The sequence below is a fragment of the Temnothorax longispinosus genome, chromosome 1 (assembly GCF_030848805.1).
Source record: "Temnothorax longispinosus isolate EJ_2023e chromosome 1, Tlon_JGU_v1, whole genome shotgun sequence".
Classification (NCBI taxonomy): domain Eukaryota; kingdom Metazoa; phylum Arthropoda; class Insecta; order Hymenoptera; family Formicidae; genus Temnothorax; species Temnothorax longispinosus.
Genome location: NC_092358.1, coordinates 5,955,860 through 5,976,156, shown reverse-complemented (window position 1 = coordinate 5,976,156; position 20,297 = coordinate 5,955,860). Strand labels below are relative to the sequence as shown.

General features: G+C 40.2%; 1 protein-coding gene across 2 annotated transcripts in view; it reads left to right on the top strand.

The window, feature by feature from the left end:
* Gukh (NHS actin remodeling regulator GUK-holder) overlaps positions 1 to 20,297 on the top strand; it is a 79,976-nt gene that overhangs the window by 56,774 nt on the left and 2,905 nt on the right. For both annotated transcript variants that reach the window (XM_071774812.1, XM_071774803.1), the window contains exons 3-11: positions 1,960 to 2,210; positions 4,263 to 4,429; positions 5,074 to 5,274; positions 6,170 to 6,736; positions 7,102 to 7,549; positions 8,047 to 8,938; positions 9,208 to 9,501; positions 18,638 to 19,286; positions 19,627 to 20,152. In XM_071774812.1, the coding sequence (XP_071630913.1) occupies positions 1,960 to 2,210; positions 4,263 to 4,429; positions 5,074 to 5,274; positions 6,170 to 6,736; positions 7,102 to 7,549; positions 8,047 to 8,938; positions 9,208 to 9,501; positions 18,638 to 19,286; positions 19,627 to 20,152 (3,995 nt within the window). The remainder of the gene's footprint in view (positions 1 to 1,959; positions 2,211 to 4,262; positions 4,430 to 5,073; positions 5,275 to 6,169; positions 6,737 to 7,101; positions 7,550 to 8,046; positions 8,939 to 9,207; positions 9,502 to 18,637; positions 19,287 to 19,626; positions 20,153 to 20,297) is intronic.

Genomic DNA, 20,297 nt, shown 5'->3' with positions numbered 1-20,297 from the left:
TTAATAAATTGAGATTGTAAAATATCTCAAGTTGTTTGTACCAACACAAGTTTTAATAAATCGCGATGATAAAATTGTAATTTGACTTTTAGATTATATAATTACAAGTTCATTAGCCGGTAGTTAGTTTCCTAGACGGAGCTTTACGAAGCAAATCGCATTCCGCAGAACAGCCTTTCCATCATAGCGTCAGAGGGCAAATCGAGCATGCGAATCGAGCGTAAACGTTATTGGATGCGCGGCGAGCTCGTAGGGAACGAAGTTCTAATGGGAAATACGGACCCTATCGCGTGTTCGGACTGATGGTGATTAACCCTTCGCGGTATTGTGCGAAACAAAAGGCGAACAACGGGAGAAAACACAAGAAGCATGCGATAATGAAAGCACTTCATATAGCGCTGCGAGACGTATATGCGCTATGCGTTGTCAAGCCGAAAGATTGATTTTAAAAAAAGTCATGCAATTAAGGATCTCTCTGAATAACGGAACTAATTGTCCGTGAGCGCGGAGGTGTTTACGGGATTTCATTGTTCGACGATCACGTCGCCGATAAAAACACGAATCAAACGTTATGACTCATCCGTCATTCAATTCACATGTTTCACGTGTGTATGTGTGAGTGTGCCAGGATACAGTGAGTCTGCACGATTTTGTGCCACTCTTTATAAAGGAAATTTTCGATAAAAGCACCAGTATATTTCAAGCTTCCTTCTAAATCTAACATTATTTAGAAATATAAAATATCATACACGAAAAAATTAGAGAGTCAAGAAATTAATAAATAATAAATATAATGACCATAATTATGCCTGCGTTTGTTAATTAATAATAAATCGCTTTGGACATAATTTTTTCAAATTCGAGAAAGAAATGCCATACTTTATTGATATAGATTATAATTCAACTACTTATTTTAATTTATTTACGGTATTTTTTCAAATAGACTGTTATTTTATAATTAATGTGCACTATGGGATTATTGCCCCCTCTCTAGACATGCAATTGAAAACGTTAGGAAGGACCTCGTTGTCGGAGATTAAAGCCCCGGCTTCGTCGCGGAAGAAACCGTTTCTGAAAACAACCGGAAACGTCGAATCAAGCGTGCCCCTCGAGCGCGGGTGGCATGAGTTAGGTTTTTTACTGATTTCATGCCCGGGCCCTGCGTGCGCTGCGGTGCAAGAAACCGTGAATGGAACATGTTTACAGTTAAGATATGTCAGCGGCGTGATATCCGCCCGCCACATACGACCGGCAAAAAAGTATATTACGGAGATGAAATGCCGTATTATATAGAACGGCTGTAAAGAAAAAAGGATGCGGTCGTGAGCGCCTCTTAAATTCGAGAGGCGCGAGAGCACAGTCTTTTTCTATCTGATTAGTAAACCCTTCCTTGTCCCCCGATAATAAATCTTTCTCTTTCCCTTTTTTAGAGAATTTCTTTTTTAGAAAGTATTTGTATATGTTTACAAGTATTTTAAATGCCATTAATGTGAATATATTAATCGTTAATATCTTTAATAAGAGATCATCTTAATAATCTCTATCTATAATCTATAATAATATTTATCTTTAATAAGAGAAATCTAAAATACTTTTTTTAGTTTTATATTTAATTAGAATTTTAATATATGCTTATATTTATGAGATATATGAATGTAAAATATTATAAAAGGTCTCCAATCATAGTTGTAATATTTACAATTCCATTTGTCCCATACTTTTGCATAATTATTATATAAAAAATTACATATCTGAAAGAAGTGTAACGGTACGCCAAGAGATGAAATTACCTCGAGAAAGAAATACCAAAGAAATTTATCGCTATGTTATCGTTACGTGCAATGTATCAGGATAAGTGATGGGAATTAGATAAACACGCGACTCTACCATGTAACAGTTTGACTACAATCTCTTAGGCGACAAGGCGATCGTTAAGGCCTCGTATTCTTCGTGTTACAGCGGAATCGGATATCTGTACTTTCGCGGCGAGGACGGAGCATTTTCACGTCACGAATAAACCATCGACGAGACTGTTCACGACGGACACGAGGCCGAAGGCCCTGAGGGAGTTGTACGAGCTCGCTGCTATAGTTGCCGTACGAAGTTTAGATTCCTTGAGGAGGGATGGCAGCTCGATGGATATGTTTCTTTGCACGCCGGTCCTCGGTAAGAGGAGACGGGACCAAAGCCTCGACATCGAGTCAAGAGTCGTAAGTACATTCCTCTCTCTTTCTCTATGAAAATGTCAGGACATGTTCTCCTCCGCGATTGGTATTTTTCTCCGCGCGCGTTCCAAGTTAGTTTCAGATCAATCAATGTCAAATATTCTTTAATTCTATACTGTTATCAACATCCTTTAATGTAGCAGTCAATTTTTCAAGATTCCGAGATTATATATTGTAAAAAATTCTTTATATTGATTCTAATATATTTTGAAATAATGAATCTAGGCATACACCAACAAATTCAGAGGTTTTTGAATTCATGGAATACACGAATTAAACAACAGATTGAATAGATACATTTTTGATTGTTTTTCAAATTTAATGTTCGCACCTAAGAAGTTCATCAGAAATTCACATATTTCGTTAGATTCTATAATAACTTTACCACGCGCGATTATCTGATCATTTGTGGCGCATAGCGAAATCTTTTTGCCGAATGAGAAAATTGCACAGGCAGCGCATTCATACGAGTACATATATTTTCTCAATGAGTTATGCAACTCAGTTCATCGCCGCAGTTACACTGTTCGCATTGACTTCGCGAAACACGGAAGAAACAACTGAGTGTATTGAGTTCAGGCATTGGTCGGTATCGGGTGACCGAACATAGAGATTATGGTGCATGACTCAATAATCCTCAACGTGAGATTAACTTACAAATGCCCAGCAGAATCAAATCTGACCTCTTTGCCTACTTAATTCAACGTAATTAACTTTCACGGTATAATTGAAGAGTTCATAGGATCGAACCCCGTTTCTTCGAAACAGTACCGGTAATTTCGCTGAGCAACGTTTCCTCTTCCCTCGACGTCAAATGTGTCGACGATTAACTTGCATTTTTCTCTGCACTTGAATCGACGTTAAACCGGTTTATATCAAACGGAGATTGTCACTCACGACACACAATTACAATATGACAGTAATACTGTACTTGACAAGCAGAGGAATGTCAATTCCATAGATTATCTTCCGTTAAAGATTCAGGACCAAGGATGACTTTCAAGATAAATTGATCGAATGTGGACACACATATACATGTACACATTCGATATGACTTGGCTTTATGTGAAACAATATTAAATTTTGATACTTATTTTAACAGTATTAAAAAATACAAATTAATTTATCAATTTAAAATATTGTAAATTAATTCTGTACACTTCAATCTAATCATATTTAGGAGTTTTTGTAATACATAAAATTGATTGAAGTAATTAGAATGAATGAATATTTTTAAAATCGCTATTTTCTGACTTCCTATTGTTTCTCGAGTATGCAAAATTAAAACTTGCACAATGGTTCGACCGTTTACACGGACTAGTCGCGAACAACGGCTAGTGCGTCGTGTGGAAAAGTTGGCAGACGGTCGGAACCCAATCCGTTCCGTATCCCGTGCGTGAAACTCGCCCGGTCGGCGAGGTGACACCCCGACAACAGTTAACACCCACGCAGGTGCCGCAGCGCGTAAAACACGTCATTCGTTCCTCTTCCTTCGCGGCGTCGAGTTTCCCGCAGGGTGAACGGAAGGCGACCCCCTTGTTGCGGGGGTCCCGGATCCCGCGGAAGAAAGAAACGAGTCATTTGTTATGTGCTCTGGGACCAGGTCGCGTAACAACACCATGCAAACACGTACATACAAAATAGCACAATTCTTTCACACGGCACATCGCTTCCTCAAGTATTCGCTATATTTACTTGGCTACCCAAGAAGCAATTTCTCGATTTTGTAACAGCAGATTAATTCACAAGAATTTTGTCATAAAAATCAATGAGAAAAACAATAAAATAAAAAAGATACTCTTCCACATAATGCCAATAGTTATCGAATATATTTTATAATTATACCTTTTTAGATATATTATATTGAATATAAATATACAAAGTTTAATAATCTGATATATATTATCTGCCCATGTTCAAAGAGACAAAAGGCGATAAATATGGATAATTACGTAAAGCATACGAAAAGAAATATTGTATAGATAGGCGGCTTTACTGTGCGTGTATTTATTATTCTGTTTGATTATTCTGTTGCAGCCGGCTGCTATCGAGGATCTTCGAAGATGGACATCTACCGAAGCGCTCGGCGACGTCACCGTACCGCCGGACTGCTCGTCCAGGATCTTGGGCGACACGACCGGCGACGATGCCGTCGATCACAAGCTACCCAGCCCCGAGGAACAGGTTCAGGCTATCGCGCTCAAGTAAGCGGTTTATCTCAATACGTCGCTTGATTGCCGATAGAACGGGAATTGTAGAAACCGCCGCACGAAATAGAGAGACAGGAAAATCTTTTCATCATTGAGGATATGATTTATGATCGATAATCTTGATAAAATATCAAAAACTTATTTTTGGTCAAATTTTCGACATATTTCTTCACTGTCATTAGATTTTAGATTCTTATTTGTATAAGGATACATAATAATAGATCCTTTATTTTAGGAAAGATTAAATATTTAATTATTAAGATTAAATATTTTAGAAAATTTGATGTAATGCATTTTTAACTGTATTTTAAAAAATGATCGTGTATTTCAATATCTAATTAATGCAAATGTTATTGATTTAACATTAGAGAAAGAAAACAGATTGGCAAAGATTAGCAAAAAAGATTGGAAATCGTTAATTTATAGAGCAATTTATGAGAAGTTTCCCGCCAAATTAATGCAATCTTACATGGTTTATATATAAACTAATACATATAAGCGTGACAAGTCAAAAGTCTGTCACACGGTTTCCTGTTACGCGACTTGATATGCTCTTCCTCCGGGTCCATTCAGTTTTGTATCAATGGCAGACCGACAAGCTCTCTATTGTGATCCCGAAATGTACGCTTTCATCGTAGATTCCCGGCGGAAATCGTAGCGGTGGATGTGAGCGGACGAGGTTTCGAAAGAATGTCGATGAGGAGGAGGTCCTTGCTGTCAGGGCCAGAAACTCAGGAAACGACGGTGAAGAGGAGATCGCGGCCACGCAGGCCGAGAGGGAAGAGACGAAATACGATCGCCGGTACCGATCAGAAGGAGATTCGACAAGCTATCGGAGGGTTAGTGTGTTGCCATAGTTAACCCTTTAATTCCAAACTGAAGAATTTTCAGAACTTCTCTCCCCTACTTTACTCATTACTCTTTTAGTTACTACAATTTCGGATTGTGTGAGCAAACGGTTTTCCGTTATTTTCTATATTTCGTATTCCAAATTAATGTAATTAAAATTCTGCTTTATGAAGTACTATTATACGTGCTATTTAAACTCCGGAATTAAAATGATATTGTCGATCCTTCATTGTTTCACGTTTCGCGAAAGTAACTGTTTCAAGTTGTTCGATTTACAATCCGTATATAATAAAGATAAATTTTCATCGTCGTTTAAAAAAGGATTACCAGGAAACGCTATCATTGATGGGATTAATGGACCATTCGCTGAACGCTCGACTCCTTCAACTTTTACGGCATGATAAATATACTCGTATAACTAAGGAGTATACATTTTGCTCGGATACATCGCAGCGGTTCTGTTACTATAAGGACGCGCGGATCCAGAGATCTGTACCTCGAAAATAGTCGGCGATTTGTCACGCTCGATAAAGTGCGCTCATATTTTCGCAGTCGTCCAAGCACGAAGAATCTTCCTTACTCTATACCTTTGTACTACTCCCATTGCCGTGATAATAGTTTCAGATCATCTCCGTATCGTTGTCGTGCGATATCGCACGCGAAACCTCCCACAGACTCTAACATAATCTAACTTACGTATCAATTGAAATATACGCGAATAATAAATCTGTAACAAAATCGTCATCGTGTATCACGGTTTATCCGTGATTAATCGTAGCATGCTCGCGCGTGAATCTGTCGTTTCTTATAAAGCGCGATGGAAACTCGCACTCACTACAGTATTTCGCCTCATATTCACGTCGTTGAGATTATTTATCGCTGTAGGGAGACGACTGGCGAGGAGCCCGAGGAGACGCTGCCAAGCGCCACGCCGAGAGCGCATCGCTCGGCGAGCACGGACGTCTTGGGGTCCACGAAGAAGGACTCACCCACGGAAAAGAAGTCGCACTTCAACACGCTGAAGGCGTGGGGCATGTCCAGACTGAAACTGATCAGTCCGAAATCGAATCAGCAGCAACCGCAACAGGAATCGACGATGGTCAGCGCGGAGAGGACCGAGCAGACACAGGGTCAAACGAGATCGCCGGAGGAGATAAATATTTACGAGACGGTGACTACGAGACGCAGAAGGGACAAGTCGCACGAGAGGAAGCCCAGCTCGTCCAGCTCGAGCGGCAAGAGCACGGCCAGCATACCGGTGTCGGTACCGAGCACGGACAACAAACAGCCGAGCGTGAAATTACGCGAAAGCGCCGCCCAGAGGCGAGAACGACGGAAGGGCAGCAACCGCGACGACGCACCGCACTCGAGCTCCGGAAACTGGAGCGCTTCATCCGAGAGCGGAAGAGCCAGCATCGGCAGCGAGACTACCACCACCACGCATCAGCCCAGGTAAGAAGAAGAAATCGAACAGGGATTATCTCAATGTCCCATTATTTACGAAAGTTCTATATATTTTCTTAGTTTTACAGGCAATTGAATATTTTCCAACGCGGTCATTAATTAACTAAAAATTACAGCAGACCTTTAAGATGGATCCTAGATATTTGAGTGTACCTAGCAGAACGATTTATGTATTCTGTTATGAAAATTAGTTACGGAAGTTATTTAAACTTCGTACGAAATTCAATTAAATTTCGATTATTCCAGCGAATTGAGATTTGCCTTAATCTTCTGAATCAGAGATCGCGAAGAGATTGTTTTAGACTTGAGGAAAAATTTACATTCGTTTAATATACTCGAATATATTATCTCAGATCCACGACGACAGCTTCGATCGGCACGTCCTCCACTTCCTTAAGTCACATGAGGCGATTGAAGGGAAGGGACACCTCAGCTTCATCCTCGGTAACTTCCGAAGGTACCTTAACACCGGATATCATACAGGATATCACGGTGGTACCCTTTTCCGACGATGGCGAAACGTCGTCGGTGTACTCTTGTGACACGGAAGGATATTACACTTCATTTCACATGGACTCAGGCTTGAAAACTCTTAGAGAGGAGGAACTCATGCCGCAGAGTCCTTTGACGAAGACTAACGACGTTGGCTCGGATCCTACCTCGCCGATTGTCGAGAACGAATACGAACTATTTGGCAGAGGATCAACTTCCACAACGACCAGCTCGGCCGGAACGGTTTGCACCGCACTTATGGCACCACCGCCTCCCGAGCGCAAGTCCAGCCTCACAGTTGTTGCTATGGTAAGTTCAAGGGTCAATACTTTTAGCTGCGATAAAAGATAGGCGAGATAGCGAAATAAAATTAAATTGAGTATTAATTTATTAAGAGAGATTTTAAAAACCTTATAAAAATGGAATAAAGTTGAATAGACATAAGATTAATTAATATTGAATTTTCCGTAAAAAATGAAATTTATATAAATTATATGTTAATATTTAATAATATAACGCCAGCACCTCGTGCATATAGACAAATATCGGATTTTAATTAATTTTTATTCTTTCTTCTACTGTAAAATCTGTGAGTTAGTTAAGATTATGTTTTTGATTAAATTAATATAAAAAAGCTAACATCAATTTTTCTATTAAAATATTTACAATAATAAAAATTAACTTTTTATATTTCATAAAATTCTTAAATGTTCTTGTAAGAAACTTCGTATAATATTTGTAGGAAGTAATTGTATAAGCGCCTATTCTGTCGTCTCTATTTTCAATATATTCAATTCTGTCAACAGGTTCATGGTCAAAATCAAAACGGCGGCGAATCACCTGACAGTGGTCACAACACATCCTCGTCTCCCGTTGAATCTGCTTCGAGTCCAGCTTGCACCGGACGTTCCTGCTCCGAATTTGAGTATTCAGAGTCCAGCGATCTGGAGGGCTGCGAGCGAATCGAGAGGATTCGCTCGAAAACGGCAATCACGACTAGTCGGATTCCGTCGATGTGCGTGATCACGCCACCCGTATCCGATGACGAGCACGCGAAAGAGACGGACCAGAACGAGAAGAAGACGAACGAACCGACGAGGAGGACTGAACTTCAAGGTGGGGGTTCGATATTAATGTCTGCCACTGTCGGCACGTCCAAGATGGAGGTGATCAATGGCCAGGACAAGAATCTCTATGCCACCGTACAAGTATTGCCGGCGGCCGCCAATAACGACAGACCGACGACGACAGGCCAGTCGTCGTCGTCGTCGATCAAGATCAGTCCACTGAGCGGAGTTCTGGGCAAGCTTCGTGGCGTACTTCCGGGTAAGAAGCACGCCACGAAGAACGGAGCCGTGCAGGAGCTGTCGAATGCAGACTCCGGCGACTATGTGACCATAGCCGACGTGAGGAACAACAACGACAAACGCCCCGCGGGCCCGCTTTCATCGTCATCATCAACGTCGTCGTCGTCATCAGGCATGACCGCCGTCCGACCGACTACCACCTACGCCAATTCCGATATCTTCAAGAAAGACGCGGAATACGTCAGTTTGAGCGAGTTGCCGAAGAAACCGGATTCGTCGTTGGAAAGGAAGAGACAGGGTGCCCGAGTCACTCTAGATTCCGAGGGTAAAGTCGTCTACTCGTCCGATAGTCTGAAGAGAAGAAAGGGAGCGCACACGACATTTAATCCAGGTATCTCAATTATTATTTCAATTATTCAACATTGCTCTTCCTATCAAAATAAGAAGTTTTTTCGGTAAAATTTTAACTTAGCTTAAGCCTGCAATTTTTATTAAATTATATTAAATTACTAATAGCATTTTTTGTTTCCAACATAAATTTCGACCGCTTAAAAAAGATCCTGATAAAACTAACTAATTGATAAAATTAATTATCAGACAATCTTTAACTGATTATTGAAACATCAAGTTCGGATTTTCACGCAACACATCTATGTCCAGGTCCCTTCGTCAGGGAAGGAGTGTCACCGAGTCCGTCGCCGTTGCTTCATCGCGCGATACCGAACATCCGCGCCGTTACGAAGAACGTCGACGCTGTGGACGCTGCGAACATCAGGACCACACCGCCGACGTCACCTCAGTTGGGCAAGCTAATCATTCGAGCGGCGCGAAGTCCCGATCGCGCGACCAATCCGGATTACGTGCGCACGCCGACGACCGTGGTCGGTCCCACGAGCCCGACCAGTCCCCACAGACAGGTCCGCGGGGCTTACGTCAACGTGCAAGGCGACGAAGGTAAGACGTCCAGCACTGACGAGCACCGCGATTGCCGCACTGGTAGATTAGAGGCATCACGCACTGCGACCGCTACGTCACGCTCTATGGACGAGTCTAGGCAGTCCCTTGGCAGTCCGACTCTCGCTTTGGCACCGTGCAACAAACTCCCGGAGCCGGACAGATCCGTAGATAAAGCCAAGCTCTGTCACGGGGGCTCGCAGATAGACAGACAGACAAAGCGTAAACTTGATCGCGACGAGAACCGTCCGCCGGAGCTCAACGGCGACGCTGTCGAGACAAACGTTCGCGCGATCGCTCCGTCCAAAGTCAATCACTCTGTCGATCTTAATCCCGCGAACTCGCGACTAGACTTTGAGAAATCGGGTCTCTACCCGAAGATCTTGAGAGCAACCGGTAACACGCCCAAATTAGGTAGGAAATTATTGGTCTCGGATCTCGATACTCCGAGCTTCTGTAGGAAAAAATCTAATTCCGATAGTCAAAATGTGAATACGGCGCTCAATGATGACACTGTCGATAAGAGCACGACTGTCGATTGTACAGAATTAGATAATCAGGCTGCTAAAAACTCCGATTCATCGCGCGGCGACAGAACAGATCGTAAGGTGAAACGTAGCGAGAGTTATCGTATGGCGAACAGTCCGATCATGTTCATCAAGAAATTATCCGCGAGCAATCAAGCAGAGAAGTCGTCCAAGATTTGCAGGACGCCCTCCGAGGAGCTACAGGAGGAGTTGCTGAAGGAGAGGATCAACTATCCCGAGACGGTCTCTAGTCCGGAGCCACGGGTCGGTAATAACATGACCTTCGACAATAATGTAACGGTACCTGTTCAATCGATACCAACTAGTCCTAGACCGAGGGCTTCGGACCTAGAACCGGCTAGGGTGCTCAAATATTCTAGTAACGATACAGAAATCTGGTAATCGCGTCAGCGATACAGTTCAGCAACTTTTGCAATACCGATATGAAGTTAAAACGAGATCAAAAATTTAATTATTTAAAGTTTCTAATTATTTAAAGTTTCTCTTTATCGAAGTCTTATCGGTTCTATAAAAACTTCAGATCTAAGCGCGAGTACTAATTAAAGTACTTCCGCTAAGTATTCTATTAACGACATAAAAATCTAGTAGAGACTAGAGAACATTGCATTAGTGTGCAATACTAGTTTTGCAATACTGATATGAAGCGGGAATGATAATGCACGCGACTACTGCAAGCTCTGATATGAGTTGAGTCGCGCTTAAGAAAAACAAACGAATGTGGATTTAATGGAGAATAATTATCACACACTTGGAGAGTATGGTAATACGTGATAACATGTCTTATGGCTAAAAGCACCGAGTACATCTGTACTAGGACTCTCTTTCGAGTCTGCTTCTTCAGAATAATTCAAACTTTCTATTAGTAACTGATAGTAGCTCAATGAGTAATTTACATAGACATAAATAAATATAAAATTATCTTGAGAATTCATTTACACAATTAAATCTCACTTCTATAATTTTATTTCATAAAGAAAGTTGAAGTTAAAAAAGTTATGATAGAATATAATTACTTTTTATACAATAAAAGAGAGTTTCACTATTTGGAAAATTAATATTTTTATTTTTAAAGAGAAAAAATTTCATACTTTTTGATATTTCTATTTAATTTTAATATTTGTGAAATAAAATCTCCAAAAAGAATACTTTAAAGAAGAAATTAACTGCGTTAAAATAGAATACTGTTTAGTAAGAGTAGAATATAAAATATCGCGAGCTTTTGTACAGCAAGCATCACGATATCTCGAAAATCGGCGTTTTTGCTGCCAAAGGTTCGACGCGATAACTCCGCAGAGAATGATTTCGATGCGTTGAGACTTTGATACCTCGTGTTAAATCATGGTAAGATCATCGCGTAAAATAGATCGGAGGATGAGCGGAAATCATCAAGGTCTAGTCAGATATAACTGGAGCGAGAAGTCGCGGGGGAGATATCGGTGCAGCGGATAGCGGCGCATTATGTAAAAGACGGATCGAGGTAATGTCACTCTCACGAATTGACGGGGGCAGGGACCAACAAACAAACCGTTCGACGATGATCACGACAGCGAGATCTGCCAATTTTTTCGCACGCGAACAAAGATACAGAAAGAGAAACACGCATACCGGTCACGTTTTTCCTTATCTGACACTCGTGTCCGATGTTTCCAGCTGCGAGTCGGCCGACGATCCCCGCGGTGCGTTTAATACTTACGAGGAGATAAATCTCGAGTTTTATCGTTAAATGACAGTCCGTGTGTGTGGAATATTTTATAGAGTTAATTAATTTTATCAATAAAAACAAAATGCATTTGGAAAAAATTAATAGGACCAGCAGGGACTAATTTTTGCACTTTTTGTTAATGAATTGTGCCCCCCTCAAGTGATTTTATTTCTTATATTAATTCTTCTCGATATATATGCAAAACATATAGAATTCTGAAATTTTATTAGTTTCTTCCAAGCTTTCATGTTTAGACTTGTCGCGCATAAAATTGAATCATTTTGTTTAAAATAACGCAATAGTATTTTTTTCAATTGGAGCATTATATATTAAAGCGAATTATATCGGAATGGAACCAATGAATTAAACTTTCGGTCATATTACATTTATTTGACTCCGATTTAAATAAAACGGCATTAAATCGCCAAACGTTTAAAACTTAATTTTTTCCTCGACCGGGAGAAAACAGGAAATTATCGCGTCGGGGTGGCGAGAGTAGGCAATCTTCCGCTTTAGCAATCCGCTGGAAAACTCCCACGAAGCTCTCTGTCAGTTAAAGACTCACTTTGTTAACCCTTATCAGCGTTATTAGCCGCTGGCTCAATAAGCAACGCGAATTGCATCAGACGCGATGTTTATCCCGGCACGATAATGGCCGGGGTGTCGATAAACAAAAATCCCCACCGCGAGGATTGAAATACTTTCGTGCGCGTTCCGGCGCCTTCAGTACGCTCCGATCCGGTCGAATAGATCGCGAGATCGTTCGCCCTCCGTCCGCGAAGTTCTCTTTCCCTTCAATCCGCTCGGAAATCGCGACTTTGGTAACAAAAAATGCAGTGCCGCAGGAAATCGGTTTGCATTTTTGCAAGAGGGCGGAGCCGCGTGTCTTTGAATAATCGTCGCGTCTAATCACGATCCGATCACGTTCTCTCAAGATCGCCAGTTCCGTGACATATAATCATCTTTTATGATTATTGTTATTCCAAAGGCTCGATTTATCGATCTGCGAGTTCAAGAAAATCACTTTCGGGCGAAGGCCAATTTTTTTTTTCCGTTTCCGAAAGATCCTCGAAAGTCTCTCACATGCCAGTCGGATGACTCGCCGCAGAATGAAATCGAGTTTTTAGCGTGGCGCGATGATAAGACGTTATCGGTACAAAAACGGAGAGGAAATCTTGTCGCTAGACAGACAGTCGCCGGGGCAATACCGCTGATAGACGGAGCACACAGCGCGGTCGTCGTAAGTCGATTCACGATTCCCGGCTCGATCAGTTGCCCGGCTCCCGGCTCGCCGCGGCAACGCTTCAACATGCTGGCGAGACATCTCCTCTTCATCGCGACCAGGCGGCCTCGTAAGTTGATTATCATAAAAATCATCGTCGCATCGCTTCACAGTCATTGAGCCTATACAGTCCCGTCTGCATTACAAGTTGCATCCTTGCAAGTGTGCGGGGGTTAACGTAAACTCCAAGCTGTCATTTACTGTCATTAGCTTTTTTTAAGCTTTTTTTCATATTTATGATTATGTGAGTATAATATATCATTTTATCGCTTTGTTAAAACAATATATTGTTTTAATATATTATTTTAATAAACTCGAATAACGTGTGTGAAAAGTTTACATTTATTAACAGATGTATTAACAGATGTAAAAAGAATCTATTCAATTTTACATTATTATGGCATACTGATTGAAAAGATGTTAGGTATTATAAATATGAAAAAATTGAGAGTTTACGAATATATTCGTTACACACTACATTCTTATCAACTGTCACTTGTGTCAATTTAATTATGCTCTGTGCTGCACATCTTTTTTGTCCACTTTGGACCTGAATTTTTACTTGGCGATTATTTCAATTGCTCACGATTAGGAGAAAGGAAATGTTATCGTGTATACATGTGTCGTATATGTCTGCTCCGGACTTGATTATTTCCTTTTATTTCGTTTCTTCGAGCCAAAATATTTTGTATCAGTACATGTAATGCGATACTCAAGGAAAGGTTACTTATATCCATTACGTAAACCGTAAACTGATAATTTTATGGAAATTTACAGAAAATTTATTTTCGAGACACAAATCATACGAATTTTATTTTTAAACATCACCAGAAAATTTCTCTGATTACGCTTGGAATATATTTCGTAAAATAACATTCTTTAAAATCCTTCAAGCATTAATCCTCCAATCATTAATTTTTGGACATTTTCTTACCTATCGACGAATAAATTTTATTGTATTATCCATTATATTATCCATTACTTTTCCAATTTATTCTATCTTCTTTTATGTAAAAAAGAAATTAAGATATTTTATAGCGATAAATCACATGTTTCTCCTTTCTTCTTTGTGCTATCGATGCATCTTTAATACCCATTAACTATTCCGCGAAGTACAAATGAGCAAATGGGACGTTAATTTGTCTGTCAAGTCCATGACTGTATCAGTGACATCACTCGAGAACATTAAGTGCCGGCATCACGTGAGTGACCGCGCGTTCGTTATCGGCATTGCAAAACTGGCGTACGATTATAAAGAAGTTTTACACTGACGGAGAAAGAGAAAGAAAGAAAGAAAGAGAGAGAGAGAGAGAGAGAGAGAGAGAGAGAGAGAAAATCAGTGGAAAGTGCCGCAAATACGAAAAAAGACGCACGAAAGAAAGAAAGAAAGAGAGATGAAAAGGTCGATCCTCTCCTCCAGTGTCTTGCACTTCGTAACAGCCCATCTTGACAAACGGATGCACAACGTAAATCGTGCGCGCTTATCTCGAAAGCGGACTTTTATCAGCGTGCGTAACCATGCACCGGCTCGATCTCCCGTGAAGTGTAAACAATAATATTAGCATTGATCGACAATAACGCACAGATACACATACACGCGTGGGGCGAGTAAAAAAAATAGTATGATAATCGAAGTCTTGGACGACCTGTGATGTCTCGATGGAGACTTTGGAGCGAGCGATACCGTTGCGTAAAATCGCGGCCGAAATTCGATAACGGTAGTTAAATCGCAGATAATTCGTTTCGGTTTCAAAACAATTAACGTAAGAGCGATAGAGAAAGAGAGATGCGGACGGAACACGTGTAAGGGTCACTATTTCCAACGTCTGTTAATCTCTAACCGACGGTTATCTTTTCAGAAAAGCAAATAAAAATTAGCTATTTTAGAAATTAACCGTTGTGAATCACTGTTTCCAATATTTGTTAACCTCTAACTGACGATTTATTTTCAAAATAGCCAATTTATATTCGCTTTTCTGAAAAATTATCCGTCGGTTAAGAGATTAACAGACGTTGGAAATAGTGACCCTAAATCTCGTCGTCGAATTTAACTTTATCGCGGGATGCAGATAACTTTTTTATCTCCTCGCTGATTTACTACTATTTTCAGACACACATGACAGGCAATACAGACGCTCAAGTGTGAGACGTAATAAAAACAGATCCGTCCAATTTAGGTGTGCAAAGAAATCGCGTCGATGCGATTACAATAGATGTAAATCGTTGCGAAAATCAGTTGTAAGCGGCCTGTAATCGCGGTTCTCGCGTAATTTATTATGTTAAGAATAAACGTAATTAGAGATATGCAAAATATTACGTTCAAATATATAATTTATGTAATTAGCTGTTTACGCCGAAAGTATTGTGTTAATCCACTTGTATAATCGCACACGTATGGCCAGTGACAAAGACGTATATGATTTACTTTACTGTCGATCTTTGAATTTTGCATGAGACGAGCACTAAGTCATCTTATGAACAACGTGTTTTTATATATAGCCAGTTTAAACATCGATCTATCATATATGTTTATAATTATATATTTATTACCAGCATACTCTCGTGAGTAATTATGCCAAATTGTGTTTGCTACCAGTATCCATATTTCATTAATGTTACTACGTATCTTTATGCACGTAAGAATACATTGCTGCGTCGTTAGAAACAGTGACGATTTGTGATGATTTTCAGGGTGAAGTTAATGAGCCTTGTTATTGGTAACGAGCCACAATGATTTACGCAATTTCTGTGGCTGTTTCTTGCGACGCAGTATAAATATACAGTGGAAATAAAAATATATAAAAAGAACAGGAGAGGATTAGTCATAGCCTATAAAACTACTATCTGCTCACGATAAATGCGTAATTCGTCGCACAGCTCGCTCTTTATTTTGCATTTGTGAGCGATAAGTCGAGAATGAGGGTAGAAAATATAGTGATCCCGATGACGTACGAAAGTGATTTCTTTCGCGTTGATAACAATAAGAGAAAAACGTGTTTTTCGTGCATTTTCACGCGTTTCAACATAGTAACGCAGTTATAATATCGTCAACTTCCCCTTGTATTTCACAACTTCGCGATTGATCGACGAGTAGCGCGCGTTACACGAAGTTAAGTTGTTGACCTCCATTTGCATACTGACGATACGAAAATCATGTCATTGTATTTAAGTTACCTTAACACTTTGCTGATTTATCTCGCCTATTATTGTATCGGAAATTTCCGTGAAATCTAAGAGAAACTTCCATTATATATATATTTGTTGTTGTTAATCTAAATTATATATAAATATTAAGTTTTGACTTGAGATGTAACTGATTTATGATAGTGACTTAGTAGTTTAACGACACAAAATTAACCGTCCTTCGGTCGGAAGAGTGTTCTTCACGTCCGATCTTTCATTGACTGATCATCGTTAAATATTCTACAAGTAATAAAACAGCTGTCATCTCCCATAATCGAGATAACGGCAGTTCGTATTCCGGCATGCTTGTGAAACCCTCGTAAATGTGCCTTAACTTGCCGTGTCGCATGTTTGCTCGAGATGCGTGCTCGCCTCTCGTTGTAAGTAGCGTCTATCACTAACAAGGACTAACTGTGGGTACATAGAAACCCTTAGCTGCAATCATGGGTCTCGATCAGGGTGACACCGTGTTTGCGTTTTCTTTTTTTTTTGCGCGCGATCGTAAAGTATTAAAAAAAATAGATATTTCTCTTTGTACAAATTTCGTAATTAAATATCATTAAATTTTTGTCCCAACGTTAAATATACCAAACCGAGGTAGAAAGTTAGTCTGATCTACTACGTCGGGATGTTGATCATACTGATATAATGCTGCAGCAATGTAGATAATTGCATACTAGAGAAAATCAAGCAAATTTCATAAAGGATTAACGTGTCTGAAACGATTACTCCTCCCTTCACCATGATATAACACTGCTCTCGTAATGGGAATATACCGCGTCTATAATCCACACGATAGTTATCACGTCGACTTCGCAGGCGTTTAGCTAGCGCGATAACATCACACGCTTATGCGACTTCGCGCCGCCTGCTTATGGGATAACGCGAGACGCGAGGTAATAGCACACCGGTTATAAAACGAGCCGCATATATGCGTTAATTGAAATCGCGGGAGGGAACGGGAGAGGTCCGAGTCCGCGCTTTGCGCCGCATTCCTCACGGTGTTACCCTGACACAGCAGTGTTGATTAATCAGCTTGCAACTAATATCGCGAGGACGTACTTACAACCTGGGCAGGGGAGCATGCACTATCAGCGTGTACTGTACATGTGTATATGTGTGTAGAGCGTTAAGAGATCCATACCCGCTGTAAGCAACGTTATTATTATAGACACGTATATATGTACATTTTTCTTTTTGTACTCCCGCGCAATGCGTTATCGCGACGCATCTTGCACCCTGTACATATACAAGTACAATATTACTATCGCCACAAGAAAACGATGTCATTTTAATGATTTAGGAATGTATGTAATAGACGTCATTCTTTTTGGAAAGCACTTGCATTTTGTCATTTTTTTTTCTCTCTCTCTTTTCTGTCTATCGTCTCGTCTCACCCATGTACACATCATATGCACCTCTGATTGTAAATATTGCACCATCCTGAGTTCCCGCCTGTTTTTTTTTGTTTATTATTTTTCGTTTTATGTGTCTCCATATATGTGCCTATACTGTATAGTTTTAGAAAAAAAATGCACCTCACGCGCGTGTGGCACCCCCGCACTAGTAACCCACAATATCATAGTTCCATGCTCCATACACCTGGTGAGTACGTTTTTTTTTTAACTTCCTAGGCGTACTGCGCGTAAGTTTGATGTGGAGAAAGACACGAATTTTTCTTTACGTATAATAACATTTTAACAATTCTTCTATATTTTTCTAAAATATATTAAGTTGTATCCGCATGTCTATTATTTAATATTAGACATAAATTACATTAACATGTATTTGTTATTAACTATTAGATTTAATTTCATTGAATATATTCGAAATTTAATTAAATGATTTAAGTGGCTGAGTATAAAAATTAACATCAGACTTATGCGCTCATATTATGATTTTCTCACGTTTTGTTTATCGCATGCTTGTGTTTGTGATGCTTTTGCAACATGGTCGCTTTGCTTGGATTAATCACTCACAGTTTTGATAATAATCTTCATGTAAATACTTTTAATATATGTTCAAATCTATATGTGTATGTTACTGTATTTATATAAAATAATAATCTCTTGTCAAAATTTTCTTCTTACGTAACTTCTAATCGCAAGATCTCAAGCAAAACAATTATAACAATTATAAATTATAATTATAATTATAAGAAATAATTATGCATATGATAAAATGTATCACAATTACAATATATAGGCATGATTTTTTTTAAATCTAACAAATCTTCAAGATTATTTTATGATCTTTTCGAGAAGATTAATCTATCTAAAGACTTTTAGGAGATAATAATTCTTATACTGTATTTTATCAAGTTAAAGGGAGAAGAATCGATCATAATCGATCTAAGAAAAACACTTGTGTCCTATCCTATCACTTGCTAGAAGTGTAAAGACATTTTCTGAACTGTTGCAGACAATCCTATACTGACCATACCTCCGGAATCCATACCGCCGCAGGCGATTGTTCAACCGCCGCCCTACATAGCCCCACCGAAGCCCGAGGATCGACAAAAGTCGCACAAGTACCACGATATCCTAAAGGACACGCAGCCACCTAATCTGCGAGCATATCTCGAGAAGGAGAAGCAACCGATCGCGCAGGATCGAAAGCAGGACATCTATGACCCTCATCGAAATATTCAACAATATGACAACTGCAAAAATATCCTCGAACAGCAGAGGATGTCGAACTATGAGTATCAGCAACGAGTTTGCAACTACCAAACGGTGCACATGCACAACGCGAGGAATCAGCAGCTCTGTTCGCCAGCCAGAGATATCAATCAACAGCAATTTTATACCCTGCCGACAAGAAGACCTCAACGAGAGATCGAACCGCCTCGTAGTGTCACGCCGGACATCACCAGAGGTCTGGGACACGGTTCTCTTAGCAGCATGCACATGCTGGCGAAACAGGGCCAACACAGGGTCACGGCCGTGGAGAACGAGCAGACTCGATACGTTTCCTACGTGGATGCGGGGAGCAGAAATTTGGAACAAGGGGAGATGAGAGGTAGATTCGTGCAGAGTCAACCTCAATCAGTCGTGGATGTTAGAAATAGGTAAGGATCGGAAGAAGAGTTAGAAGAGAGAGATAAAAGAATTCTTTTTATCATTTAATTGCGCTTCTAAATCAATTATAAATTTTTTAGCAAATATAAATATATATCTACATATCGAGAGATTAAAGATTAATAATATTAATTTTATTATCAAGGCCCAAGGCATTGTCTAGAGCATTAGTTATCATAGCTATCTAGATTTTTATCTTTATTATGTAAAAGATCGACTGGGAGAAAGTATAAATCGCGAACCATCGAGTCTATTGCAACAACTGATACTAATTGTAACTGTTACTGCTATATATACCTTACTTTAAACATTTCATTGTCTTGTGCACAGATTCGCAACGCCCCTAAACCAAGCTGCACTCGGTTATCGATTCTTCGCATCTTCACCCGCCAACGATCCTCTTACGAAGTCTCCTCACGCGGATATTCTGAGGAATAATCCAATTTCGCCGATCGGCCACGGTGGCTACGGCAACGGCTTCAAATCGTCCACTCCCACCAGCCACTACGGACGATCGGTGCCAACCGTGGCGGAACGTCTAGCTCTGACCGCCGCCGCCGGCAATAATTGCTCGTCGCCGGTACCAACGAGCAGTTCCTCGGGCAGAAGCACTCCCATCCAGACCTCTTCCGGCAGAACGACGCCGACCAATCTGGTTCTGTCGCCCACCAAGAGCACCATGTCCAACGAGGAGCTATTCGCTGCGATTCACAAGTCTAAGAAGAAACTCAACCTCAAGCTCAATGAAATCGACAACGAGAACTTATCGCCGTACGGATCAATGAGCTCCTTGGTGAAAATACCGGCCGGCACCAGGCACAGCTGGAGCCCGGAATCTCAAAAAGCTTCTTCGGAGGTAATTGCCAGTACCGAAAATCATCAATTCGAAGAATCATATCTTCAATTCCTACCAAAGATTTCTTTTTCTCGTTAGTTCATTTAATATTGAAGATGAAGTATATGTTTATTTTAATACAAATTAATTTATCTGATCTTTCTAA